The sequence below is a fragment of the Elaeis guineensis genome, chromosome 9, assembly GCF_000442705.2.
Source record: "Elaeis guineensis isolate ETL-2024a chromosome 9, EG11, whole genome shotgun sequence".
In the NCBI taxonomy this organism is placed as follows: domain Eukaryota; kingdom Viridiplantae; phylum Streptophyta; class Magnoliopsida; order Arecales; family Arecaceae; genus Elaeis; species Elaeis guineensis.
The window spans coordinates 98,127,946-98,150,153 of NC_026001.2; the positions used below are offsets into that span (position 1 = coordinate 98,127,946).

The following is a 22,208-nucleotide window of genomic DNA, read 5'->3' on the forward strand; positions in this document are numbered from 1 at the left end:
GCTAACCTACAAAAAAGCTGTAAATTCAATTTACACATGACAAACTTAAGGGATTTATGCATGTGTTGTATTAACATATTCACGAGGATGAATGCACGCAGATAAGAAGGTCATATTGTCACAATGACAGAGATATTAGACAGCCTCAAATGACACTTACAAATGCAAAATGAAACTCATTTCTGTTCATCATGTTTTACAGACTTCACAAGCAGATATGGTAAATAATAGCAACAAAATTATATGACTTGAAAAAAGAAAAAAATTGCACGATCTGTTGGCTATTTAATTGCTTTCATGGTACAAAGCAAATACAGTAAGTGAATAGGCAGAAATGATGGACTGTAGAACATGGACCATTAATAAAACCTTTACATAGTTAAGGAAATCACAGAAAAGCATGTACGATGCCCTTATTCTTCCTCCTTGAAGACCTATAGCTAGAATTCTTCATGTATGATTAGAGCATGAAGGATAAAATATAAGGTGCCTCAAGCAGATTGAAGATAGGAAATAGGAAAATAACAGAAAACATGTAGTATCTTCTCACCATCCTACCTTAAGACCTACACCCATAGTTCCTTCTATAAGATGATGCAAGATAATGACACCCAAGTTCAATGGAGTTAGATGCATGGTAACATCTTCTCTGAACAAGAAGAATTAGTATTGTAAAATTGTAGAATGCTTATAAGAAAGATGATAGAGATCAATTGTTGTCATAAAGAGGGCGGGACATATGCAAATCAAAAAGGTGAAACTTGAATTCTGAAGGTCGTAATGATTCATGAGCCTTAGAAGATATTGGATTGGAGGCTAGTAAGCAAATTCAAAGCAAAAATCATGTGCAATAGGGTCATGAACAGTGAAAGCATGAAAAAACTTATTCAGGGAGCTTGTGAATGATTTAGATCTAGTTTTGCCTGGACAATCCAAATTTTCGGTTTCCCAACCTTTTGGTGCTTGGACACTTGAGAAACTTCAGGACATCCCATGACACATCATATCATCAAATCATGATGTCATCATTATTACATATATATTTTTGACACTTCTAGATGAAACTTGTCTAATATGACAATAAAGCATACATTTTATCAGTTTTTTGAAATTGAGGAGAACCTACATTGATGAACAATAAGTTGTTTTACACACTTTTAGTGGCATACCTAATCCCGGATTAAGAATGGATTACAATAAAGAATACAGGATGTCCATAAGGGAACCAAAGACTATTGAAGAAAAATATCAGCTTGCTGCATATAATTTCTCTTATGGAAATGTTAAATTCCAAAATAATTCTTGGATATATGTAAAACAATTTCATGTTCATCCTTTGGTTTCAGAATTTCTTTGGATTAACTAAGGGTAAGAAGCTATGAAAGCAGCTTCTCCGAAAATTAAGTTAAAATCATTATGCTAGTCCGGTGGCTGTCTTTGTTTACTTTCCAACAGTGTTCTAGCTTTAGTTACAGGATGTCCACAAGGGAACCAAAGACTATTCAAGAAAAATATCAGCTTGCTGCATATAATTTCTCTAATGGAAATGTTAAATTCCGAAAAATAATTCTTGGATATATGTAAAACAATTTAATGTTCATACTTTGGTGTCAGAATTTCTTTGGATTAATTAAGGGTGAGAAGCTATGAAAGCAGCTTCTCCAAAAATCAAGTTTAAATCATTATGCTGGTCAGGTGGCTGTTCTTGTTCACTTTCCAATAGTGTTCTAGCTTTACTTTTGTTAATCTCAGATTCAGCCAAAGCATGACTTGGTTCATTGGAAGTTCAAGCGCAGCTTAACTTGTTAAACCTATTCAATATAAGCCTAACATGTTGACCAACATTAAACCACTGGAGAAGATTTTACAAGGAATGATTGTAATGCTGTAGGGGAAAAAGGACCTTGAGGATAGGCTATAGCCAATGGAAGTATATGGTGCAGGACAAACCACTGGAACAAACCTGAAGGACTGGGAGTTTAGAATGAACAAGGGTCATTTGTTTGCAACAGATCTGCTACACAAAATATCTATCCACCGGGACTTAAATCATCGATAAAAAGCAATATCACCTTGTACAACTACAAAGGCATCAATAAAGCTTACCTCATACCGACTAACAAGCTCAATGAGAACCTCGATGGCCACATCAAATGAGGATGAAACCTTTGCACAAACATGTAAATAAATAGATTTAAGTGGATCAACAAATACAATATTGGAAAAAGAATGTAAAATGAAATTGCACTATGAAATTGCACCTGTAAGGATTTGAAAACAAAGTTAAGAAGTGGATGTGTCGGCAGGGAAGCATGTGGAATCTCCGAAAAGCATCCCACACGGACCTGAGATCCATCAAAAATTCATGATGTCAACAAATGATTGGAAGGAAGTCCTAAGGGAAGTAAAATAACGTATCTGACAAGAAAATGCTAACTGACATTTGGAAGAGACAACTTAGACAGAATTTAGAAAATTCCAAGTGGTGCCATGTGCTCGTATTCCAAAACACATACTTGAGTAAATCAGATGGTCATCATGTTTACAACAATCAAGGATATAAGGGGTCGACTCTAATCATCTCCAAGGAAGGCCACATGCAACACTGAACTAAGCATTAGCATTTGGTTGCAGAGTCTAAATTGTAAAATTTGTAAGAGGAAAACCAGCATATGGAATTGTGATTTGAGGATACATCTACTGCTGCAAGGTTTGGATTTGGAGCAAATGAACAAAAACAATCATGAAGCAACCTCAAGTCCATGAGAGAGGGCAAGTTCACTATTGTTATATGGTACCATAGTTAAGTACTTCTAAAACAGAAGAAAAACTTAGAACAATTCCAAAAATGGATCTATTATATTATCCAGCTGTTATATGTTCATTCCGTCCAACAAATAACTTTATCAAGTATAATCAACAAAAAGTTCGTGTTGCTACAATGCTTACATATTAAATGCACCTTGTATTTCTATATATTTGTCAACTCATAAGCTAGGCAGCATCTCATCTCCAGGTTGTCGATGGAAATATTGCCAACATTAATGGATTAAATGTCCAATAATTTCAGCCAACAAGAATCCCACATACTGACTTCATTGTTCAAAATCACAGGACCACACATTTACAAGGACACATTTACAAGGCTAGTCATCACGAGACATTTGAAAAATAAAGATAGCAAAGACACTCACCCAACTCAGCAGACACCGCAATATCTTCCGATTTCTTTCCCGAAATTGAATACCATCATCAAGCCTCTGCTCCGATTGGAGGAGGAGGAACTCAAGCACAGTGGAGGTGTGAGACAGGAGCTGCACCACAACATGAAACTGAATCAAGTCCAAGAATGGAAAACAGCGATACTTCAAGTAAAACTCGCCAATAGAGGAACCTTCTCATCAAACCTCTCGTGTGAACTGACATCTACTTGCTGCATCAATATTTCTGTCTCCGTTCTGGTCCTCAGCGACCTCTTCTGGAAGGACCGTCAGCATCTCCAGAACAGCAACATTCCCATTCTCCTGGCTCTGCAGCTTCTGAAGGCTGGCGAACAGCTGCTCAATGGGCTTCTTGTGCTCGACCGCGCGCAGCACCAGCGCTGAAAGCGCTAGACATATCTGGGTCAATAGCTGCAATCATTGTCAAGAAACAGAGCAAAACCGTCTTTAGTCAACGGCAAGGATCAGGGGAAGAAAGAAACAGAAAAAAGATCTCGGCAACACCAGAAACAAACACATGGACCGAGTTTCGGTGGAGGCATTGAGAGGGGCAGAGAGGCGCGTACCTGGGGCGGGCCCAAGCTGAAGCGCTGGGCAGCGAGGAGAAGAGCATTGAGCAAGGCGTCTTTGGCTCCCACCTGCAGGTAGTATCCCTCGTTCTGGATCTGTGCACGGCAACAAGAAGAAGAAGAGAAGAACCAGCCTGAGGAGGGGAGGGGACCAAGGAAACAGACTCTCTCCCTTTCTTGAATACAAAAACAGTAACTGTTGATATGCGGGACGATAATCACTACTCACCTTGCGGCGGAGGATCTGGGCGGCGAAGAATTCAACCTCGAAGCTGAGGGGGAGGGGAGGGAGGAGGCGGTCGGGGGAGGTGAGGAGGGAGGTGGCGACCTCCCAGGCGGCGTCGGTCTGCTGGAACTGGACCAGCCACTGGTTGGCGGCGACACGGTTGCAGGACTGGGCGTCGTGGTTCAGGACATGCACCGCCTGGGCCACCTTGATCTGGAGCTCGTTCATCATCATTATCTCCCCAGTTCTTCCCTTCAGCCCTCGACACGGGCCCTAATGGATGATAATGTGTCGTCCTCCTCCTCCACCTCCTCCTCTATCTGTCCCGTCCTCCGCTCCTCCTTTTTCCTCTTCCTCCCCTCCCCCTCAGTGGAGAGACAGGCCAATATGGGCGGAGAAGGAACAATATACAACGGCAGGCAGAGACGACTGGGAGGGGAGAGGAGGGGAAGATAGGGAGGGGCTGAGGGAAGAGAGGGGAGCACCAAGCTCCCGTACGTCCTGTCAGAAAGCGAGAGGGGTAGCACTGGCGGAGGGCCGTACCAACGAACTCCCTCCCACCTCGGGTGGGGGATCCGACGGCTGGGGAAGACGGCAACTGGAGGGAAGAAATTGGGAGGGCGGAGGAGGGTGGGGAAAGGAGAGAAAAAAAGGAGAGACGGTGGGATGGGACTGGGATGATGGCTCCGGGAAATCCAAGGGTTAGATTGATGCCCCCTTCTCTCTCTATCGGATTGGGGGCTTTCTTTTTCTTCATTTATGCTGGCCTTGCTCACCCGATTGGAGACTCCGAGTCGGCACTTGGCCGCACGCTGCAAAGCAAACGCGCGCTGTGCAAAATTATTGATCATTGTATCACTCCGGAGCATCCATCAGTCTTTTCGATTATCAAACAATTAAATAGCAGGTGATTGATAGAACAAATTTCGTCGTTACTACGCCCAAATTCAACAAAAAAAAAAAATTTAAAAAAAAAAAATCACGATCTAGCCGTCTTCAAATTTACATGTTTTGACCGTCCTTTATATTAAAATTTATTAAAATGATTATAATTTTTTTCATCTGAGATTATGCTCTGTGTCATTAAATCTATATGTGATTTCTAAAATAACATTTAATCCATCTGAAACCAGACTCCATCATGCTCCATTATCCATCTGTGGTTTGATAGAGCAGGGATTCATCCTTAAAAACCGATTACCTCTCATCTAATGAATGAACATGATTTCTCAAGTATTGTTGTAAAATTTTGAAATAAACTATTGCATCGTCTACTCTAAACCATTGTTCAAAAAATTATCCAACAGCAATTTTTGTTTCAACATTCTCTATTATTTTTTGGATTTGATATTATGTTAGATCGAATTATATGTGGGAGCAAATGGACAATGCATAAAGGTCAAATATGGTATTCAACGTCTTAGCTTAAAAGTCTACTCCATTGGACAAGAAATGGGTCAGGCCAGGCCACATCTATTTAAGTCATGCTGATATTTTTTTTATTTTTTTTTTGACTTTGAGCCGAACTTAAATCTAAAAAATCCGTAGAAAACGCAAATTTGAACTTAAATCTGGCTCGATCTAATTCAAATTAAGCTGGTTCGAATTATTCATTTGTGCCAAAAATTAGGCTAGTCCGAACTCAATTAAAAATATGTGACAAATGATTATACAAATGAATGATTTCAAAAAATAAGAAATATCGAGGTGTTTAACCGAAAAAATATGTTTTATGGATGGTGTTAACCCATAGAGTATATATCAAATTTGAATAGATTGCACAAAAAGTAAAAATATTAGGTAAAAAAATTAAGTAAAAAGGTAGATAAATATAAATTTTTTTAGTTAGATTTGGACCTAAATTCTAGCTCCATGTCGAATTTTATTCGGACTTGGGCTTGGACTGATCCCAAATCGAGTTGATGATATATCCGAGCCCAACCCAAAATAATAAACGAACTCTATATGAAAAATTCTTTCTGCATCGTGGACGATGCAGCTCGGTGTGCACTGCCCGCGGTGATTGGTCGGGGCACAGGCCCGAGTGTCGACCCCGAGAAAAAAAATATTTTTTTTTTCAAACTCGCGCACCGACCAATCATCGGGGGCGGCACCGCCCACGGTGCAGAAAGAATTTCTCACTCTATATTTAAGTCCAAACATGATCTGTAATCTTTTAAACCTAGTCCATAGCACGAACCAAAGTCGACCAAGCCCGAGTCCATTTCAAGCCCTATCTCCTATTAACAAGAGTTTGTATGCTCAATGATAAATGAAAAAATATAAGAAGAAGATGTAATATTCATGGTCAACTCATGTAAAAAATGTAAGTTTGGTATTATTTCAATAATTCAACAAAAAGACCTCCATCATCATAAAATAAGATAAGGAAATCTATGAAAGGAAGGGTGAAGTGAAGAAAATGTCTAAATATTTGTATTTATGAATGATTTTATGATATAAATAGTCTAAACATTCAATAAATTATATTGGCAAAAAAGAGATCTACGTATACAAGTATACAATCAAAATGCATGCCTAATGGAATATAAGCATATGCTGCCAATTGCAAACATGAAGAAATCTCATTGGGCCCTCTAATAAAACTTATTGGAAACCATTATTGTAATTTTGTCGAGCCTTAAAAATGCATGGTTATAAGAGTCTTTTATAAGGATATATGCATGATAGTCGATTTAATGTCAAATAACCTTGATATCATTATGCCAAGCTTGCCCATGAAAAAATAAATTGTTAATATTGTGGGGACAACTTTCTGACCTCGATCAAAGTTGAGGAGAACCCTATTCAGATATGGCTAAACTATTTGCCTTGGTCTTGGCTGAGGTGAAATTGGATTTTCACCCATCCATGATTTCCATCAATGCTTGCACACGAGACTGTTACCAGATTACAATAATGCTGATAAAATGCCTAAAACCACTAGATAATAGCTCACCTAACCGCATTCGGCACATAAAGCAAGATCCTCGCCGATATGGCCACCGCACATTGCAAGAACTACCTCTGACCCCCCTCTGTAAAAAGGAGGAAGCATGGGACCCAAGGTAAGGCAAAAAACTCTTCTTGTGCTCTTTCTTTCACTGTTCTTTGATCCATTACTGACTTGAGTATTGGAGGATCCCTACCAGAAACAACACCTACATGGGGCTTCTTTTTTTCTTTTGCAAGTCCAATCTTTCTCTAAAGAGCCCCCAGCAGAACCGACCCCAATCCTCTTCAACAGACTTGATCTCAACTTTAACTTAGAAATCAACAGCAACAAATTGACGCTAGAAGGAGAGGCCCCACTTTTTATGGATTTGTTTCGAAAGAAAGAGACATCAGCCCAATAAGACCATGCAGGGGAGCATCCAATGCTTAACGATGCTCGAACATTAGATCATCCAAACTAGTTGAAGTGCCACACCTATTGATTGAGGCACTGTCACTGTCAGCCCAGCCTGCATGGGGGGTGACCTCTAGCAATTCCACATATTCATCCAGCAAGTGTAAAACTTGACGGTTATAGTCCAATGGATGCAGCAAATAGCTACACCTCGAGAGCCTTGCGATGCTCTATGCCAAGTTCCAACCTAGCAATCGAGCCACTGATCTCGTCCTCATAGCCCGAAACATATACAAGCGAGATGACACAACCAACCTAGGAGCCTGAAATGTGTACGAGCGAGCTGGCACAACCAGCCTAAGATCTCGAAATGTGGTTGACTAAGGCACTCCCTTACCGATGATCTGGCAAGGACTCCACCATGGGGTGTTCTTCACCTAGGCCCTCGGGGCACCATACAATGTAAGACATCGATATTGATCGAAACTTCCAAGAGATGAACTAGTACATCAAGGCCTTATGAGGCCAAACTCAATTTCAAATGTGAGGCTGACTTCAATGCAAATCTATCCTTCAACAAGATGATCATGGACGAGCCAATCCCTATCTAATTCAAGATACCTCTATTGGAGCTATACAATAGGACCACCAATCTATCGACCACCTTGAGAGCTTAAGGCTCTCATGCTTCTCCATGGCACCATCGAGATGGCATACTCTATTGAGGTTTTTCATCCATCTTAAGGAAAGCAGCTCAATATTGGTACTCTAGCCTCCAACTGAATCCCATCCATTCATCCGACTAGCTGATCAGTTGTTCACAGCTTATTTTGTCAGCAGCAAGAGGCAACACCACAGTTAAACTCCCTCATCAACATCAAGCAAAGAGTGGGGGAGTCCCTTAAGGACTACATGGAGCCTTTTCAATGTGTCCTCCCTTGAAGTCCATGACCTCGATCAATCGATGGCTATGTCGGCCCTGAAGGATGGACTCCATAAATATCAATTCATCTTCTTCCTAAAAAAGCAATACCTGAAGGACTTTACCTAGGGGTACAAGTGGGTCGGATTAGAGTGGATCATGAGTGACCATGACCCAATCGGATTCCTTGATCTTATCCTAATGTTGGGCCCAAACCCAACCTAATAAAAGATCAGGTTGGGTATATGGACAAAAATTTTACCCTAGTGGATCATTCAGGTCAAGTCGAGTCTATATATAACCTGACCCTAACCCAAAAAATTCAAGTCTGAGTTGGATTTGGGTCTATAATCCTAAATACTATTGCACCTATTTCTTAATCATGTTAATGATCTATAATCCCATCTAATTCTTTCTACTGAAAATTCTAAGATTCTTTCTAACCATACACCAACACACACCTACCACCACCACATCCTCATCATTATAACAATTATGTTCAGGCATTTCATGATATTCCTCTTGAAACATTACCCTTTCCTTTATCCTTAATTTAGAGATGAAATAGAAATGTTCTTCTCTAACTCCCATTCTATCAATGCCTCAAAAGCTAGGGAAAATATAATGAAGAATGTATAAAAGATGCTTAAAATTCCTACATCATCAAATTGTTTACATCATAGCTTTCAAGTCACTTCCTGAACCCTCTTCCATTAGGTTCATAGAATGTGCAAAATTGAAGCATCTACACAATATTGCCCAGGCCGCAAGTATAATGCCACAAGGCACATCCCTTGGACATGAATCCATAATTAAATCGTAATAGCGTTCAGTTAACATTATATTAAGTTTAGCTTGGGTTGGTTAGGTCGGGCCATTGAACATGAGATCCAAAAAAATCTATAAAACTAAGTAGGTCGGATCGGGTCCGAATTTAGTAAACCCAGAGCCGACCCAAAAAATGGAATGGATCCAACTTTAAGACCCGAACTAGAAAATAGGATGGATCCTTTAAAACATATCAAATCGAATCTAAGCAGGTCAGGTCGAGTCACAGGTCAGCTCGATCCATTTGTAGCCTTAACTTTACCATAATGCTTGCTCGTGTGGAGAAGTATGCTAATATCGAGAAAGTGATGGCCTCTCATGGAGAATTGCCCGAAAGAAAGATCAGGAAAAAAAAAGAAGAAGATAAGGATAGAAGGATGATCCTGAGGAGGAAGGGGCTTGCACCGATCCTAAACTCCATCTTGGAGTTGATGATATCAATCCCCACCTCAGGACCGACGATGCATTTTCCACCCTAGAGGTTTAGAATGTACACTCCCCTTAATGCACCATTTTTCTTTGTATATAAATTATTCATTAATAAATAAAAATTATTTTCATATTATTCATCACAAAATTGCATCTTCCTTATAGAACTCTCATGTTGTGATAAAATCTTTAAAACTATGTTAGTAATCAATAAAAAGAAGATTTATCGTATAGTTCTTAAACATGTTTTCGATCAAATAATATGTCATTACAGAATGATGATGATTATTGAGTGGAGATCGTTGTATGCCATATGGATTGATTTTTTTCTTAACCAAGGAGTGTGGTGACACTGGTATGGCATATAGCTGAGATATAGGAGTACATCGTCACTGAACAGGTGACTCACCTGCTAAGCATTCTGCTGTCAAAAGCTACTCATAAAGTATATGGGCATAAATATTCCTCAGACCTGAGATCATCATAGTGACTTGCAAGCAACTCACTGTGCTTTAGTACCGAATTATCTGGATTTCTAATGTAGTGATGGAAGGCTACTGGGTATAGTCAAGTACTTACAAAGTCTGTGTATGGATCTACATGGGATTGACCTCTTTGGATTATAGAAGCTGATGTATCATTATATTTCAATTTAGTAAAGTCTTGACCAGAGTAATCTATGAGATAAATGTAAAATATTGAAATACAATATGGATGAAGCACTCTGGATTGACAATTAAACCTAGATCACCCTAGAGCATTCAGGATCAAATGAATGAATTATGTAGTAACTATATACATAAATTTTGAAATATTCTTTTACGATTATTCTATCTATCTGAATGTCAAAAATCATTGCTAGATGGTATCTTCGATTGGTACAAAAAATAATTTTTGTGCTACCGACTTAGTATTCGAACCTATGGAGTCACGCATCCAAGTTAGGTGATGTAGAAAAGTATTGACCTATGTTTATATACCCAATTTGAAAATATTTGATTTGATTGAATATATAGACTAACATTATTGAGAATTAAGTTATGGATCAAATGGGATTGAAGAGTTGACTATGTCTAGCTAGCACTATACATGAGGTTCAGGTTCAATCCCAGAGATGAACAGTTTTTGATCTATGATCCAAGGAGCCTATGAGAGATTAGATTTAAGTGTTAATTAATTTTAGATTAGATCTGATTTAATTAGACTTAATTAGATTCAAAATTTTAAGTTAGACTTGATTCTGAAGTCCTAAACAGTTTAGGATTGACAGCCTTTCAAAATTATTTCGAATCAGCTTTGAATTAGATTTGAATTGGATCCACTTTGGATGAGATCCTTAGAGCCCATTTTTATTAAGATTCTCTCACCACCATGGCCAACTAGCACCTGATATGGTATTGGTTGTGGGCCGTCCCACATGGGTGTGGGCATGGGTGCAAAGTAGGTGCCATATGAGGTGCCAATCCTTTCTCATGTAGGAGTCCTTCTTTGATAAGTTATAGACTGACTCAAAATTTATTTGAATTAAGAGTCCTATTCTTATTGGATCATGAGAATCATCTATAAATAGAGAGAGTCTCTACACTAGCATCTCTCTTTCCTCTCTTGATGGTTTTGCGAAAGCACTTCGATCAGAAGCTTCATCCCACTTTCCTGTAGAGTTTGGCATGCGTATGAAGTAGAGGACCGCAGATCTAGGCCTATGCGAAGGCTTAAATTCAGATTCTGGAGATTTGATCGCTATTTTACTGTAATCTAGTTAAAGATTTGATCTTTATTTAGTTAGATTTATAGAAAAATTTTTAGATACAATCCTGATTATCTGTGAGAAACATATTTTTTTTCCCTTCAATTGGTATTAGAGCCAGACTTTGATATATAGATACATAACTAATTTTTTTTGAATTAGTTACATATTGTATGTAATTAAGATTTTATATTAGATATTAAATCTAATTTAATTCTATTTATATAAAATTTATAATTTAATTTTGATTAAATTATATGAGCCTAATCAATAGTTGATTAAGATTGTTATAAATTTGTTCTAACAGAATTTTATTATTGTTGAATTTTTGTTAGAATAACAATCTAATTTAAAATTTATTTTAAATTTATTTTAATAAAATTTTAATATTATTATTTTGATTATAAAGTAAAATTTATTTCAGATCTTCATTGAATCTATTTTTACAGATTTTCATATCTGAATTCTAACAAAATTCAGCACTACACCAATATAGATTTAACCAGAAATTTAATTCTTATGCATTTATGTTTGCATCTAATTAATTTTTTATATAATATTAGATCTAAAATTAATATTTTATAATCAGTATAAGATATATTTCAGATCTAATATGATATATATGATGTATCAAATCTAATTAGATTAGATGAAGAACATGATTGATAAGATCAAAGATATGTTCCTGACATAAATTATTTTGTCAAAATTGCATATTAATATGATTATATATGAAACTAGATTTCAGATCTTAGTATCCTAGTACTCAGATTGATGAGATCACCAGACCATCTAATCATAAGAGATCGAAGAGATTAATCTTCTTCTCTTGTCTATTCGATGGGTTCTCTTATGACGTGTAGGGACGTCATTGTGATCCGATTTCATAAAGAAAAAAGTGAACAGATTCTTATGAATTATTTTAATCATAGATATATTTAGATTAAATATAAATTGATTTATGATTCCTTATAATAAGATAAATTCAGATATAAAATTATTTTAGAATCTAAATAGCACATTAGATGTAATTGGTATGGATCTAAAAGTTATCATCATGCATGTGATGTATGTATGATGTTTAGATCATATCTATATATATTTAATTATTAAATATATTATAAAAAATTATTTTTATGAGTTGAAACATATGGTATGCTTCACCTGAAATTCTGATAGAATAGTTCTACAAACTGAAACACACGTTTCACATACTTAATTTTGAATTAAATTTGAATGATCTAGATTTGAGAATTGAAGATCAAAAAAGCACCACATAAATCGATGGACAATAGGTTAGTATGAATCAGATCTTTTTAATGGGTTAGACTTAAGGTTAGAAATACTTATGTACTTAGTAGAGAAATTAGTTAAATCTAATCAAGAGTTGAATTAGATTAGGTCAGAATTTTTCTAGATCAACCCAATAGTTGAAGTTTGATCAAGTTCATATGTTTAACCTTAATAAATGGACCATAATCATGACTCCGTTGTTGAATTCGAATCTTCTGATAGACTAAATCAAAACTAATTAACTAATTGACGACTAAAGTAAGTTTGTAGATTCGATCAAGTAATTTTTAATTGAGAGCTACTCATTTAGATGCATCTACGGTAAGTTAATGGTACATCTCTCCCACTGATCTCACTTATCTGTCTAATATGGTAGATTATATTTTGATTAGGTCACTAGTTGATTCGAACTGATCCATGCCATTAAAGTTAATTAGTATGACTGATTTAGGTATCTTTTGACCAACTTATATCTAATTCTTTATATAACTTGATGAAGTCAATAGGAGAATTTACAGCTTGCAGATCAACTTCTTCTCTTATTCTCAGATCAATGAAATCAAATGTTCTAAATTATTAGGTTCATAAAATGATACAGTTATGGAGATAACTTATTCATAGCCTCTCATTAAGATGTATGATAATGAGTCCAATATTCCAAATAGATATTGGAGGTGCCACATGCCTGGTGTCTATTAGACTTTGAAATTATCATTCATCATATGACCATTTTATTGTACCTTCAGATCAATACTCAGATCATGACCATCATTCATCATTCATCATATGACCATTATTGAAATCATTTATCATGACCAACTTGTCAAGCCACACTCGGATCTGGACATTCGTTTGTTGGATGCACTTAGTATTGTCGTGTTAATGGTTAGAACTAATCAAAATTTTTAGTGGAGGCACCACACGCCTACTGAAGGGATGTCTGAGGCAAAATTTAATTGCTAGAAGTTGTTTGGAGATATAATTGATTATAAACCTATCCATAGATACACTGAGATTGGTTGAGCCACACTCAAACTCAAATGCAGTCTATGTGGATTCTAGCATCCGTTAAAAAATTAATGTAATTCCTCGAGTTGGAGGTAGAGGCTACCAATTCGTATAAAATAGTGGAAGAACCTTTAGACTAAAGTCCAAGTCTTTGAGATCGAAAAGTAATTCATATACTAATAGGCTTTAATTTTTTCTTTTAGCTATGACCAACACACTATCTCTCCGTACACTGTTGGACAGTGACAAGCTCACCGGATCCAACTTCGATAGCTGGTATCAAAAGTTAAAGATCGTCTTGGAGTATGAGAGGATTCTTTACATCTTTACAGATGAGGCACCTGAAGAATCTGCTGCCAACGCTCCTCGTGCTGCAAGAGATACTTACTTGAAGTGGCTCAATGATAGAACGACTGTGCATTGTGTGATGAGGGTAGCTATGAACGATGAACTTAACTGTAAGTTCAAGGATGCACAATCAGAGCTGATTATTCAAATGTTGAATAAGTCTTTCGGCTTCCTTAAGAATTCAGAGAGATATAAAATCACCTGCATAATGTTCAATACCCGTATGCGAGATGGAGCTTCAGTCATCAATCATATACTATACATGATTGAGCAGATTGAATGTCTGAGTAAATTTGACTTTTCGTTGCATGAACAGTTAAGCAAGGATGCTATCCTCAACTCGCTACCAAAATTCTACCTATTCTTTCTCAGTCATTACAGAATGACAAAGCCTACAGTGAACTATCATGGTTTGTTAGGATTACTACAGATTTTTGAGAAGGACCATCAGCTTTAGAAGGAGCCAGTGCATGTTGTGGGAGGTTCATCTACAGATTGTTGATCTTCTAGAAGAAGAAAGAAGAAAAAGTGTAGAAAACTCGTACCACCGATCTTAAGCAAAGCAAAACATCAAAAGTCGATAAGAGCCAGCGGGAATGCTTCTTTTGTAAAAAGTTGGATCACTGAAAAAAGAATTATCCTGCTTACATAGCCACTCTTGATCCGAACAGGCCTAAGTACAAGAGAAAGAAGCAAATGATTGCTTCGCAAGGTACTTATATGATAACTTCTTATAATTTCTCTATTTGTGATACTACTATCTGGATATTGAATATCAAAAGTCTGATTAATATTTACAATTTATTGTAGGGACTGCAGGTAAGTAGAAAGTTTCGAGAGGGCAAGCAGTTTCTGAATGTTGAAGATGGAAGCCATATTTTAGTTCTGCCTTTGAAAACTTTACATCTTGTCTTCGAGTCCTGCGGTGTCATATTAGATGACTTTCATTATTGTCCCTTTTTTCTGATGAATGTCATCTCTGTAAACCTTTTGATCAAATTTGATTTTAAGTTTATAATAAAGGATGATTTTTATGATATCATTATGAATGATTTGCAATTATGCATGGATAATTAAGATATGACATATACATAATATCACGGTCTATTGGTGTAATGTACACATCCAGTAAATGTTCCAAAATAAATAATGTCAGTGAATCCTACCTTTGATATTGTACGCTCAGTCATGTGAACAATAATAAGTTTGACAGGTTAATCAAGGAGCATGTTATTGAATAATTATAAACCAATACTAACTTGTAAGTCCTGTCTGCTTGGTAAGATGACTAAGTCACTTTTTAAAAGAAAAGGTGAGAGAGCCAACGATGTCCTAGGTTTAATACATACTGATGTATGCGGACTTATGAATATAGGTGCCAGAGGAGGATACTACTACTTCATTACGTTTACAGATGGCCTATCGAGGTATGGGTATGTCTATCTTATGAAGTATAAATCAGAATCATTTAAAATATTCAAACGATTCCGTACTGAAGTAGAGAAACAGATTGGGAAGAGTATTAAGATCTTTCGATCAGACTGAGAATATGAATACCTCACCACTGACTTCCTGACATATCTAGAAGAGAATAAAATTCTCTCACAGTGGATCCCTTCTAGAACACCACAACATTATGAGATGTCTAAAAGGAGGAATCGAACCTTGTTAGATATGGTCTGATCTATAATGGGCTTTAAAAGTCTGCGAATCTCTTTCAGGAGATATGCTCTAGAAATTGCCTGCTATATTCTGAATAAAGTGCCGAGCAAATCTGTCGATAAAACTCTATATGAGATATGGACTCAGCATAAGTCGGTGCTCTCACACCTTAGGATCTAGAGGTATCCAGCTTATGTCAGATATTTAAAGACAGATAAACTTGGACCTAAATCTGATAAATATTTGTTCGTAGGGTACCTGAAGGAAACTAAATGATACTACTTCTATCTCGCTGCAGAGCAAAAGGTGTTTGTCAGTAGTAGGACAGTCTTTTTGAAAAAAGAGTTCCTTAGGGAAGGAGCTAATGCCTGTAAAATTGAACTTGGTGAAGTTTAAGAGGTGGAAGGACCGACATGTTGGGAATAGTGTCCCAAAACCAATCGTCAGCCTATTGACAGTTGTGCTCCTTTTGTATTAGTATATAAATTATAAATAAATAAAAGTTATTTTGATATTTTTCATCACAAACTGTTTCATCTTCTAATGAACTCCTGTGTTGTGGTGAAGTCCTTAGGACTATTTAGACTCGACAAAGGAGGATTTGTCGTTTAGTCCTTAAACCTTTTCGTGACCAAATGACACATTGTTACCAAGGACAACAATGTTTATCAAGCATAGATCATTGTGTGTCATATGGGTTGGTTGTCCTCTTAACCAAAGAGTGTGGAGACACTGGTATGGCATACAGGTGAGATGTAAGGGTACATCTACATTGAACGTGACCGACTCCGGAGCTATTTCTGCTGTCAAGATTTGCTCCGATGGGATATGGGTATAACTGTCCCTCCGACCTGAGACCACCACGGTGACTTGCAAGCAACTCACAGCACTTACGCACTGGACTATCCGAATTTTTAATTTAGTGACGGAAGGCTGCTGGGTGTAGTCAAGTACTTGACTTGTCGGTGCGTGTGTCAAGATGGGATTGACCACTCCAGTTCAGGAGCTGTGTACAGTCATATTTTAATTTAGCAAAACCTTGGCTAAGGTAGTCCTAGTGAGGAGTCACAGGACTATTTGAGTGGAGCATGATTCGGATGATCTAATCAGGATTGACAGTTTAACCCTGAGTCGTCCTAAACACAGGGGTCAAAAGAGATGAATTATACAGTAACCATATTCACGTAGGTTCTGAGTGTTGCGATTGTGACTATTCGACCTATCCAGACATCGGATACCATTACTAGATGGTCACTTCGATTAGTACAGGAATTGGTTTCTGTGCTACTGGCTTAGGCTCGAACTTGCGGGGTCACACACATTAGAAGTTTCCATCTGATCTGATGGCTGATGAAGAGTCCTAATGTTCATAGACTATGAGTCTTACGTGTCTGAGACTATGTGATTGAGAATCAGGATTCTGTGATCATGAGTTCCACACATTTTGGATACCGGGGTCAAGAGTCCCACTGGTTTGGGATTTTTCGATCAGGATTTCATATCGATGAATTCTGATGCCTGATTGTCCATCAAATTTGGATTCAGTATTTATGAGAGGTTTAATTAGTGATTTGATCATTGATTAACTCAATTTGATTGAGTAATTATTTTTGGATCAAGTCCAATTGAATTGGATTCAGTTAGGTTTGACCCGATTAGGTTAAGAGTTGACCTAATTGTCGAGATGGTTTGGTTCCTGATTTGATCAGGGATTGGGCTTAGTCAATTCTTGATTTGATTAAAAATTTATTGAGCTTAATTAAGCCTAATTAATTTAGATTTAAATTAGTCTAATTGGGCTTAGCTTATTTTAATTAAATTGGTTCAATTAGGTTAGTTTAAAATGAGAAACCACCTTGACCCAAACTCCCTGCGCCACCTCACTTCTTCTGCACCCATTTGTATTCACGAGAAGGAACTTCTCATGAATTTTCTCCCACACAAAGGCCATCCCACACCCATCCTTTCTGTGCCGAATGAATAGATAAAGATGATTGGTTGGCCATTCAAATTCAAATAAAAATTTGAATGGGCAACCAACCAACTCCATGCGCCCCCTCTTATCTTGTGCGCCACTTTATTTACACGAGAAAGAGTTTCTCGTGTAAACTCTCCATGCACAAATGAAGCCACGCCCCTTCTCTTCTCACACCCAAGTGGATAGGGATGAGTTGGTTTGCATTTGAATTCAAATTCAATTTGAATTCAAATGTGCAACCACTTATCTTTATCCTCTCACGCGGATAAGACACGTCTTGCATTGTTTTAAAAAGAGGAGAAAGGTGGAGCGTGCACAAAAAAATTTTTGAGAGATAGCTTGGGGTGTGAGAAAGCCTTGTGCGCTAGGTGAAGGTCCAAAAACTTCTGAGAGAAAAAGAAAGAAGAGAAATAAAAGTGGGCGCAGGGTTTTCAGTGTGTTCCCTAGGGTTTCAGCTTGGGGTTCGGGAAGTGAGTTAGTGAGCTACGAGTGTCATGAGCCCACCAAATTCAAGGGAGAGTATCAACTACCTCTCAAGCATATTCACTGATGATTCAGAGCATCCATAGAATCGGCAGATATCGATCGAAAGAGTTCGATCAGCATCGATCGTCGAAAGGGCTCTACAACGAGCTAGCACTCGTGAAGAGCCGATCAGATCGGAAGCTTCATGTGGATGATCTGCAGAGGCCAGACATACTGTGTGGCTGCGTTGCGATGATCAGACCCTTCCGACGGTGATCAGATTGCGACGATCGACTACTCGCACAAAGGTATTGTGTTCTGAACACAGAACAGTAAATTGTTTACTATTCAAATTTAAATTTTAAATTTAAATGCATGCATGCTATATATCATATTTAGATCCTAGTATAGGATAAATATATATTAATTAATTAGATTAATTAATAATTTTTACTGTAAAATAGTGATTTTGAAAAAGTTTTAAAATTACCATTTTTCCCCTGCACTAAAAAAATTTTGCTTCAAATGGTATCAAAGTGGGTTCTAAGATATGATATATGAATTTGCATGCGTAGATTAAGTTGTAATCTAAAAATTTAAATTTAAAATTTAAAATTTAAATTTTAAAATTTAAAATTTAAATTTTGAAAGTTGTTCGAAATTCAAAATTCAAAAATTTGAAATTCAAAATTTGAAATTTGAAATTTGGTTGAAATTTTAAATTTGAAATTCAAAATTTAAAATTCAAAATTTGAAATTTAAAATTTTAAAATTTGAAATTTATTTGAAATTTAAAATTCAAAATTTAAAATTTAAAATTTAAAATTTAAATTTTAAATTTTAAAATTGGTATATTTAGATATACTTGATCCAAGTAGTAAGTAATCTAATTGGGTTGGTTGCCATGGTCGTCCGATCATAGGAGAAAAGTAGGGTTTAAAAGTTCTCTCCTCCCATTCGATGGGGTCTCTTATGGCGGTAGGGGTGCCACTACAATTATATCCCATGCAGATGAAGTAGCGAAAGGATTTAATTGTAAAGGTTCAATTGTAAAATTTATCATGAATGTGTTAGATTAGATCTAAAGGAATATTCATGATTTATTTTGATTGAGTTATTTTCTGTTATGTAATTAGCAATAGGATTACTATTTATGAAATGTGTTGATCTATTTGTGAAATAAGCCAACATATTTGGTGAACAAAAAATAAAACCTTTCAAATTTAAAAATTATTTTCGAAATACCAAACCCTGACCCATCAGCCCAAATACTTAATTAAAAGAATTAAGTGTTGTCAAGTTGGTCTAGAATTGTGAATTAAGACCTAAAACAATTGCATAAATCTGTGGGTCAATGGGTTAAATAGATTAGGTCCATAATTGGGTTAGACCTAAGGTTAGCTTAAAGAAATCGACTAAATAAGAGTAATTGGTCAAATCTAATCAAAAGTTGAATTAGATTAGGTCAAGGACACTCTAGACTCAACTCCAATAGTTGTAGTTGAATGGGTCCATGTCTTTAACTAGACCAAGATGGACTTAATTCATGGCTACATGGTGGAACCCTATTTACTAAGTTGATCAAATTAAAACTAATGAACTAGTTGGTGTCTAAGATAAGTTCGGCAGTTTGACCAGTGGTTCTTAAGTGGGAGCTACTCGCAGATTTGATCTCTGATGAGTTAATGGCATATCCCCACCACTGATCTCACTTACCTGGCCAACATGGTGAGTTAGATTTTGATTAGATCACTTGGTGATTAGGGCTCACCCATGTCATTAGGTAAATCAGTGTGACTAATTTAGGTGCTCCTAATGCCGGCTTTAATTAAATCTTTTTTAATCTGACTTGGTGAAGTCAGTGAGAGGATTGAAATTGGCTGGTTAATTTTTTCTCTTCTATCCTTTAAGAAATCCTCAAAAATTATTAGGTCCCTAAAATGATTAAGTTATAATGATAACTAAGTCATAGCCTCCCATTAAGTGAGTGATAATGAGTCCATTAGTTTAATAATCACTGGAGGCCCAAAGGCCTGGTGCTTATTGACTAATGGAATTATCATTCATAGTATGATAATTTGGTTGAGTCTTTCTGATGGTAGTCAGGTTGGCTGGCCAAAGTCGGGCCTGATCATTTATTGGTCCGATTCACCAAATCAAGTCATGTTAATGGTTGGAACTAACCATATCTTTTCAGTGGAGGCCAAAACCTACTGGTTAGGTTCTGGGGCAAAATTAATTACTAGAAGTTGTTTAGAGAAACAACTGGTTATGAACCTACCCATAGATGCACATGGGTTGACCAACCAAAGTTGGGCTCGTGTGTAGTCTCTGTGGATTCTAGTACCCACTAAGAAATTAAAGTAATTCCTCGAATTGGAGGTTGAGGCTACCAATTCGTAAAAATACTGGGAGAAACTTTAGACTAAAGTCCAAGTCTTTAGTATTAATAATTTATGTACTAATAAAAGTCTAATTTTTCTTTATGCAGCTATGGCCACTACCCTATAGCTTCGGTCATTATTAGATAATGACAAACTCATGGGACCTAATTTCGATAGCTGGTATCAAAAATTAAAAATCATCCTTGAGCATGAGTGGATCCTTTATGTAGTAACGGATCCGACACCTGAGGAGCCAGCTCCGAACACTAGAGGGACGGTCCGAGACACTTACCAGAAGTGGCTCAATGACCGCACCACCGTTCGGTGCATAATGCTGGCGGTAATGAATGATGAGTTCAGCCGTAGGTTTGAGAATGTCCAGCTACAAGAGATGCTTCAAATATTGAACGACTCTTTTGGCACTCCTGACGATGTTGAAAAGCACAACTAGTTGTGCCATTTTCAATGCTCGGATGAGGGATGGGGCCTCAGTCACCGATCATGTATTGTACATGATCGAAATGATTGAGCACCTAAGTAAATTGGACTTTCTACTACACGAGCAGCTCGGTAAGGATACGATCCTTAATTCATTGCCCAAGTCCTCCTTCCCTTCCTTACTCATTTTCGAATGACAAAGCCTGCAGTGAACTACCACGGCTTGTTGGGGTTGCCGCAGAACTTTGAGAAGGACCACCAACTCCATAAGGAGTCGGTGAATGTTGTGGGAGGGTCTTCTTCTGGTCGTCGACCCTTTAAGAAAGGGAAGAAGAACAAGAAGAAGAAAAATAAGAAGGTGCAGCCGCATGCTAGGACGTCTGCACAGGGTCAGACCAAGAAGCGCAAGCCCGATCAGAGCCAGGCGGAGTGCTTCTTTTGCAAGAAGTATGGGCACTGGAAGAGGAACTGTCCTCTATACATTGCCTCCCTGGACCCAAACAGGCTGAAGAAGAAGCAAGGTAATTATATGATAATATCTTGCAACTTTTTCATTTATGATACTATTGCTTGGGTATTGGATACCAGAAGTCCTTATCATATTTGTAATTCGATACAGGGTCTGCAGGTCAGTAGGAGATTTGATGATGGTGAGAGGTTCCTGAACATTGGAGATGGAAGCAAAGTTTCAGTTCTAGCTTTAGGAATCATGAACCTTGTAATCAATTCTCGTAATGTAATTCTGAATAAATGTCACTATTGTCTAAACTTTTTATTAAATATTATTTCTGTAGGCCTCTTGGCTATTTATGAATTTTTAATAAAAGAAAATATTTACAATATCATTTTGAATGGTATTACAATATTTATTGGATAACTAAATAATGGAATATACTTACTATCACAGCCTGTTAATGTGGTTCAAACCTCCGGTAAATGTCCTAGAATAGATAATGTGTCAGAAGTCTACCTTTGGCACTGTAGGCTAGGTCATATCAATAAGAACAGGATAAACAGGTTGGCTCAAGAAAAAATTCTTGAAGTTGGTGATTGTGAATCACTTCCAACCTGTGAGTCCTGTCTTCTTGGAAAGATGATCAAGTCACCTTTTATTGAAAAAGGTGAGAGAGCCAATGAACTCTTGGGTCTGGTATATTTTGATGTATGTGGACCCATGAGCTCAAGTGCAAGAGGTGGATATTTCTACTTTATAACCTTCACAGACGACCTATCAAGGTATGGGTATGTCTACTTAATGAAGCATAAGTCAGAGTCGTTTGAAATATTCAAACTATTTCAAAATGAGGTAGAAAAGCAAACTGGGAAGTGTATTAAAATTTT

The 22,208-nt window shown here is 37.1% G+C and overlaps 1 protein-coding gene across 4 annotated transcripts in view; it reads right to left on the reverse strand.

Moving 5' to 3' along the window:
• LOC105051001 (uncharacterized) overlaps positions 1-4,578 on the reverse strand; it is a 33,561-nt gene extending 28,983 nt beyond the window's left edge. For 2 of the 4 annotated variants that reach the window (XM_029266422.2, XM_029266420.2), the window contains exons 1-6: positions 4,020-4,511; positions 3,788-3,886; positions 3,408-3,632; positions 3,195-3,314; positions 2,262-2,345; positions 2,107-2,166 (exon numbers count right to left, since the gene is read on the reverse strand). In XM_029266422.2, the coding sequence (XP_029122255.1) occupies positions 2,107-2,166; positions 2,262-2,345; positions 3,195-3,314; positions 3,408-3,632; positions 3,788-3,886; positions 4,020-4,250 (819 nt within the window). In that variant the 5' untranslated portion in view covers positions 4,251-4,511. Of the gene's footprint in view, positions 1-2,106; positions 2,167-2,261; positions 2,346-3,194; positions 3,315-3,407; positions 3,633-3,787; positions 3,887-4,019 lie in introns of all 4 variants that reach the window. The other 2 variants (XM_010931249.4, XM_029266423.2) reach the window with 2 other exon arrangements.
• Between the last annotated feature and the right edge of the window lie 17,630 nt (positions 4,579-22,208).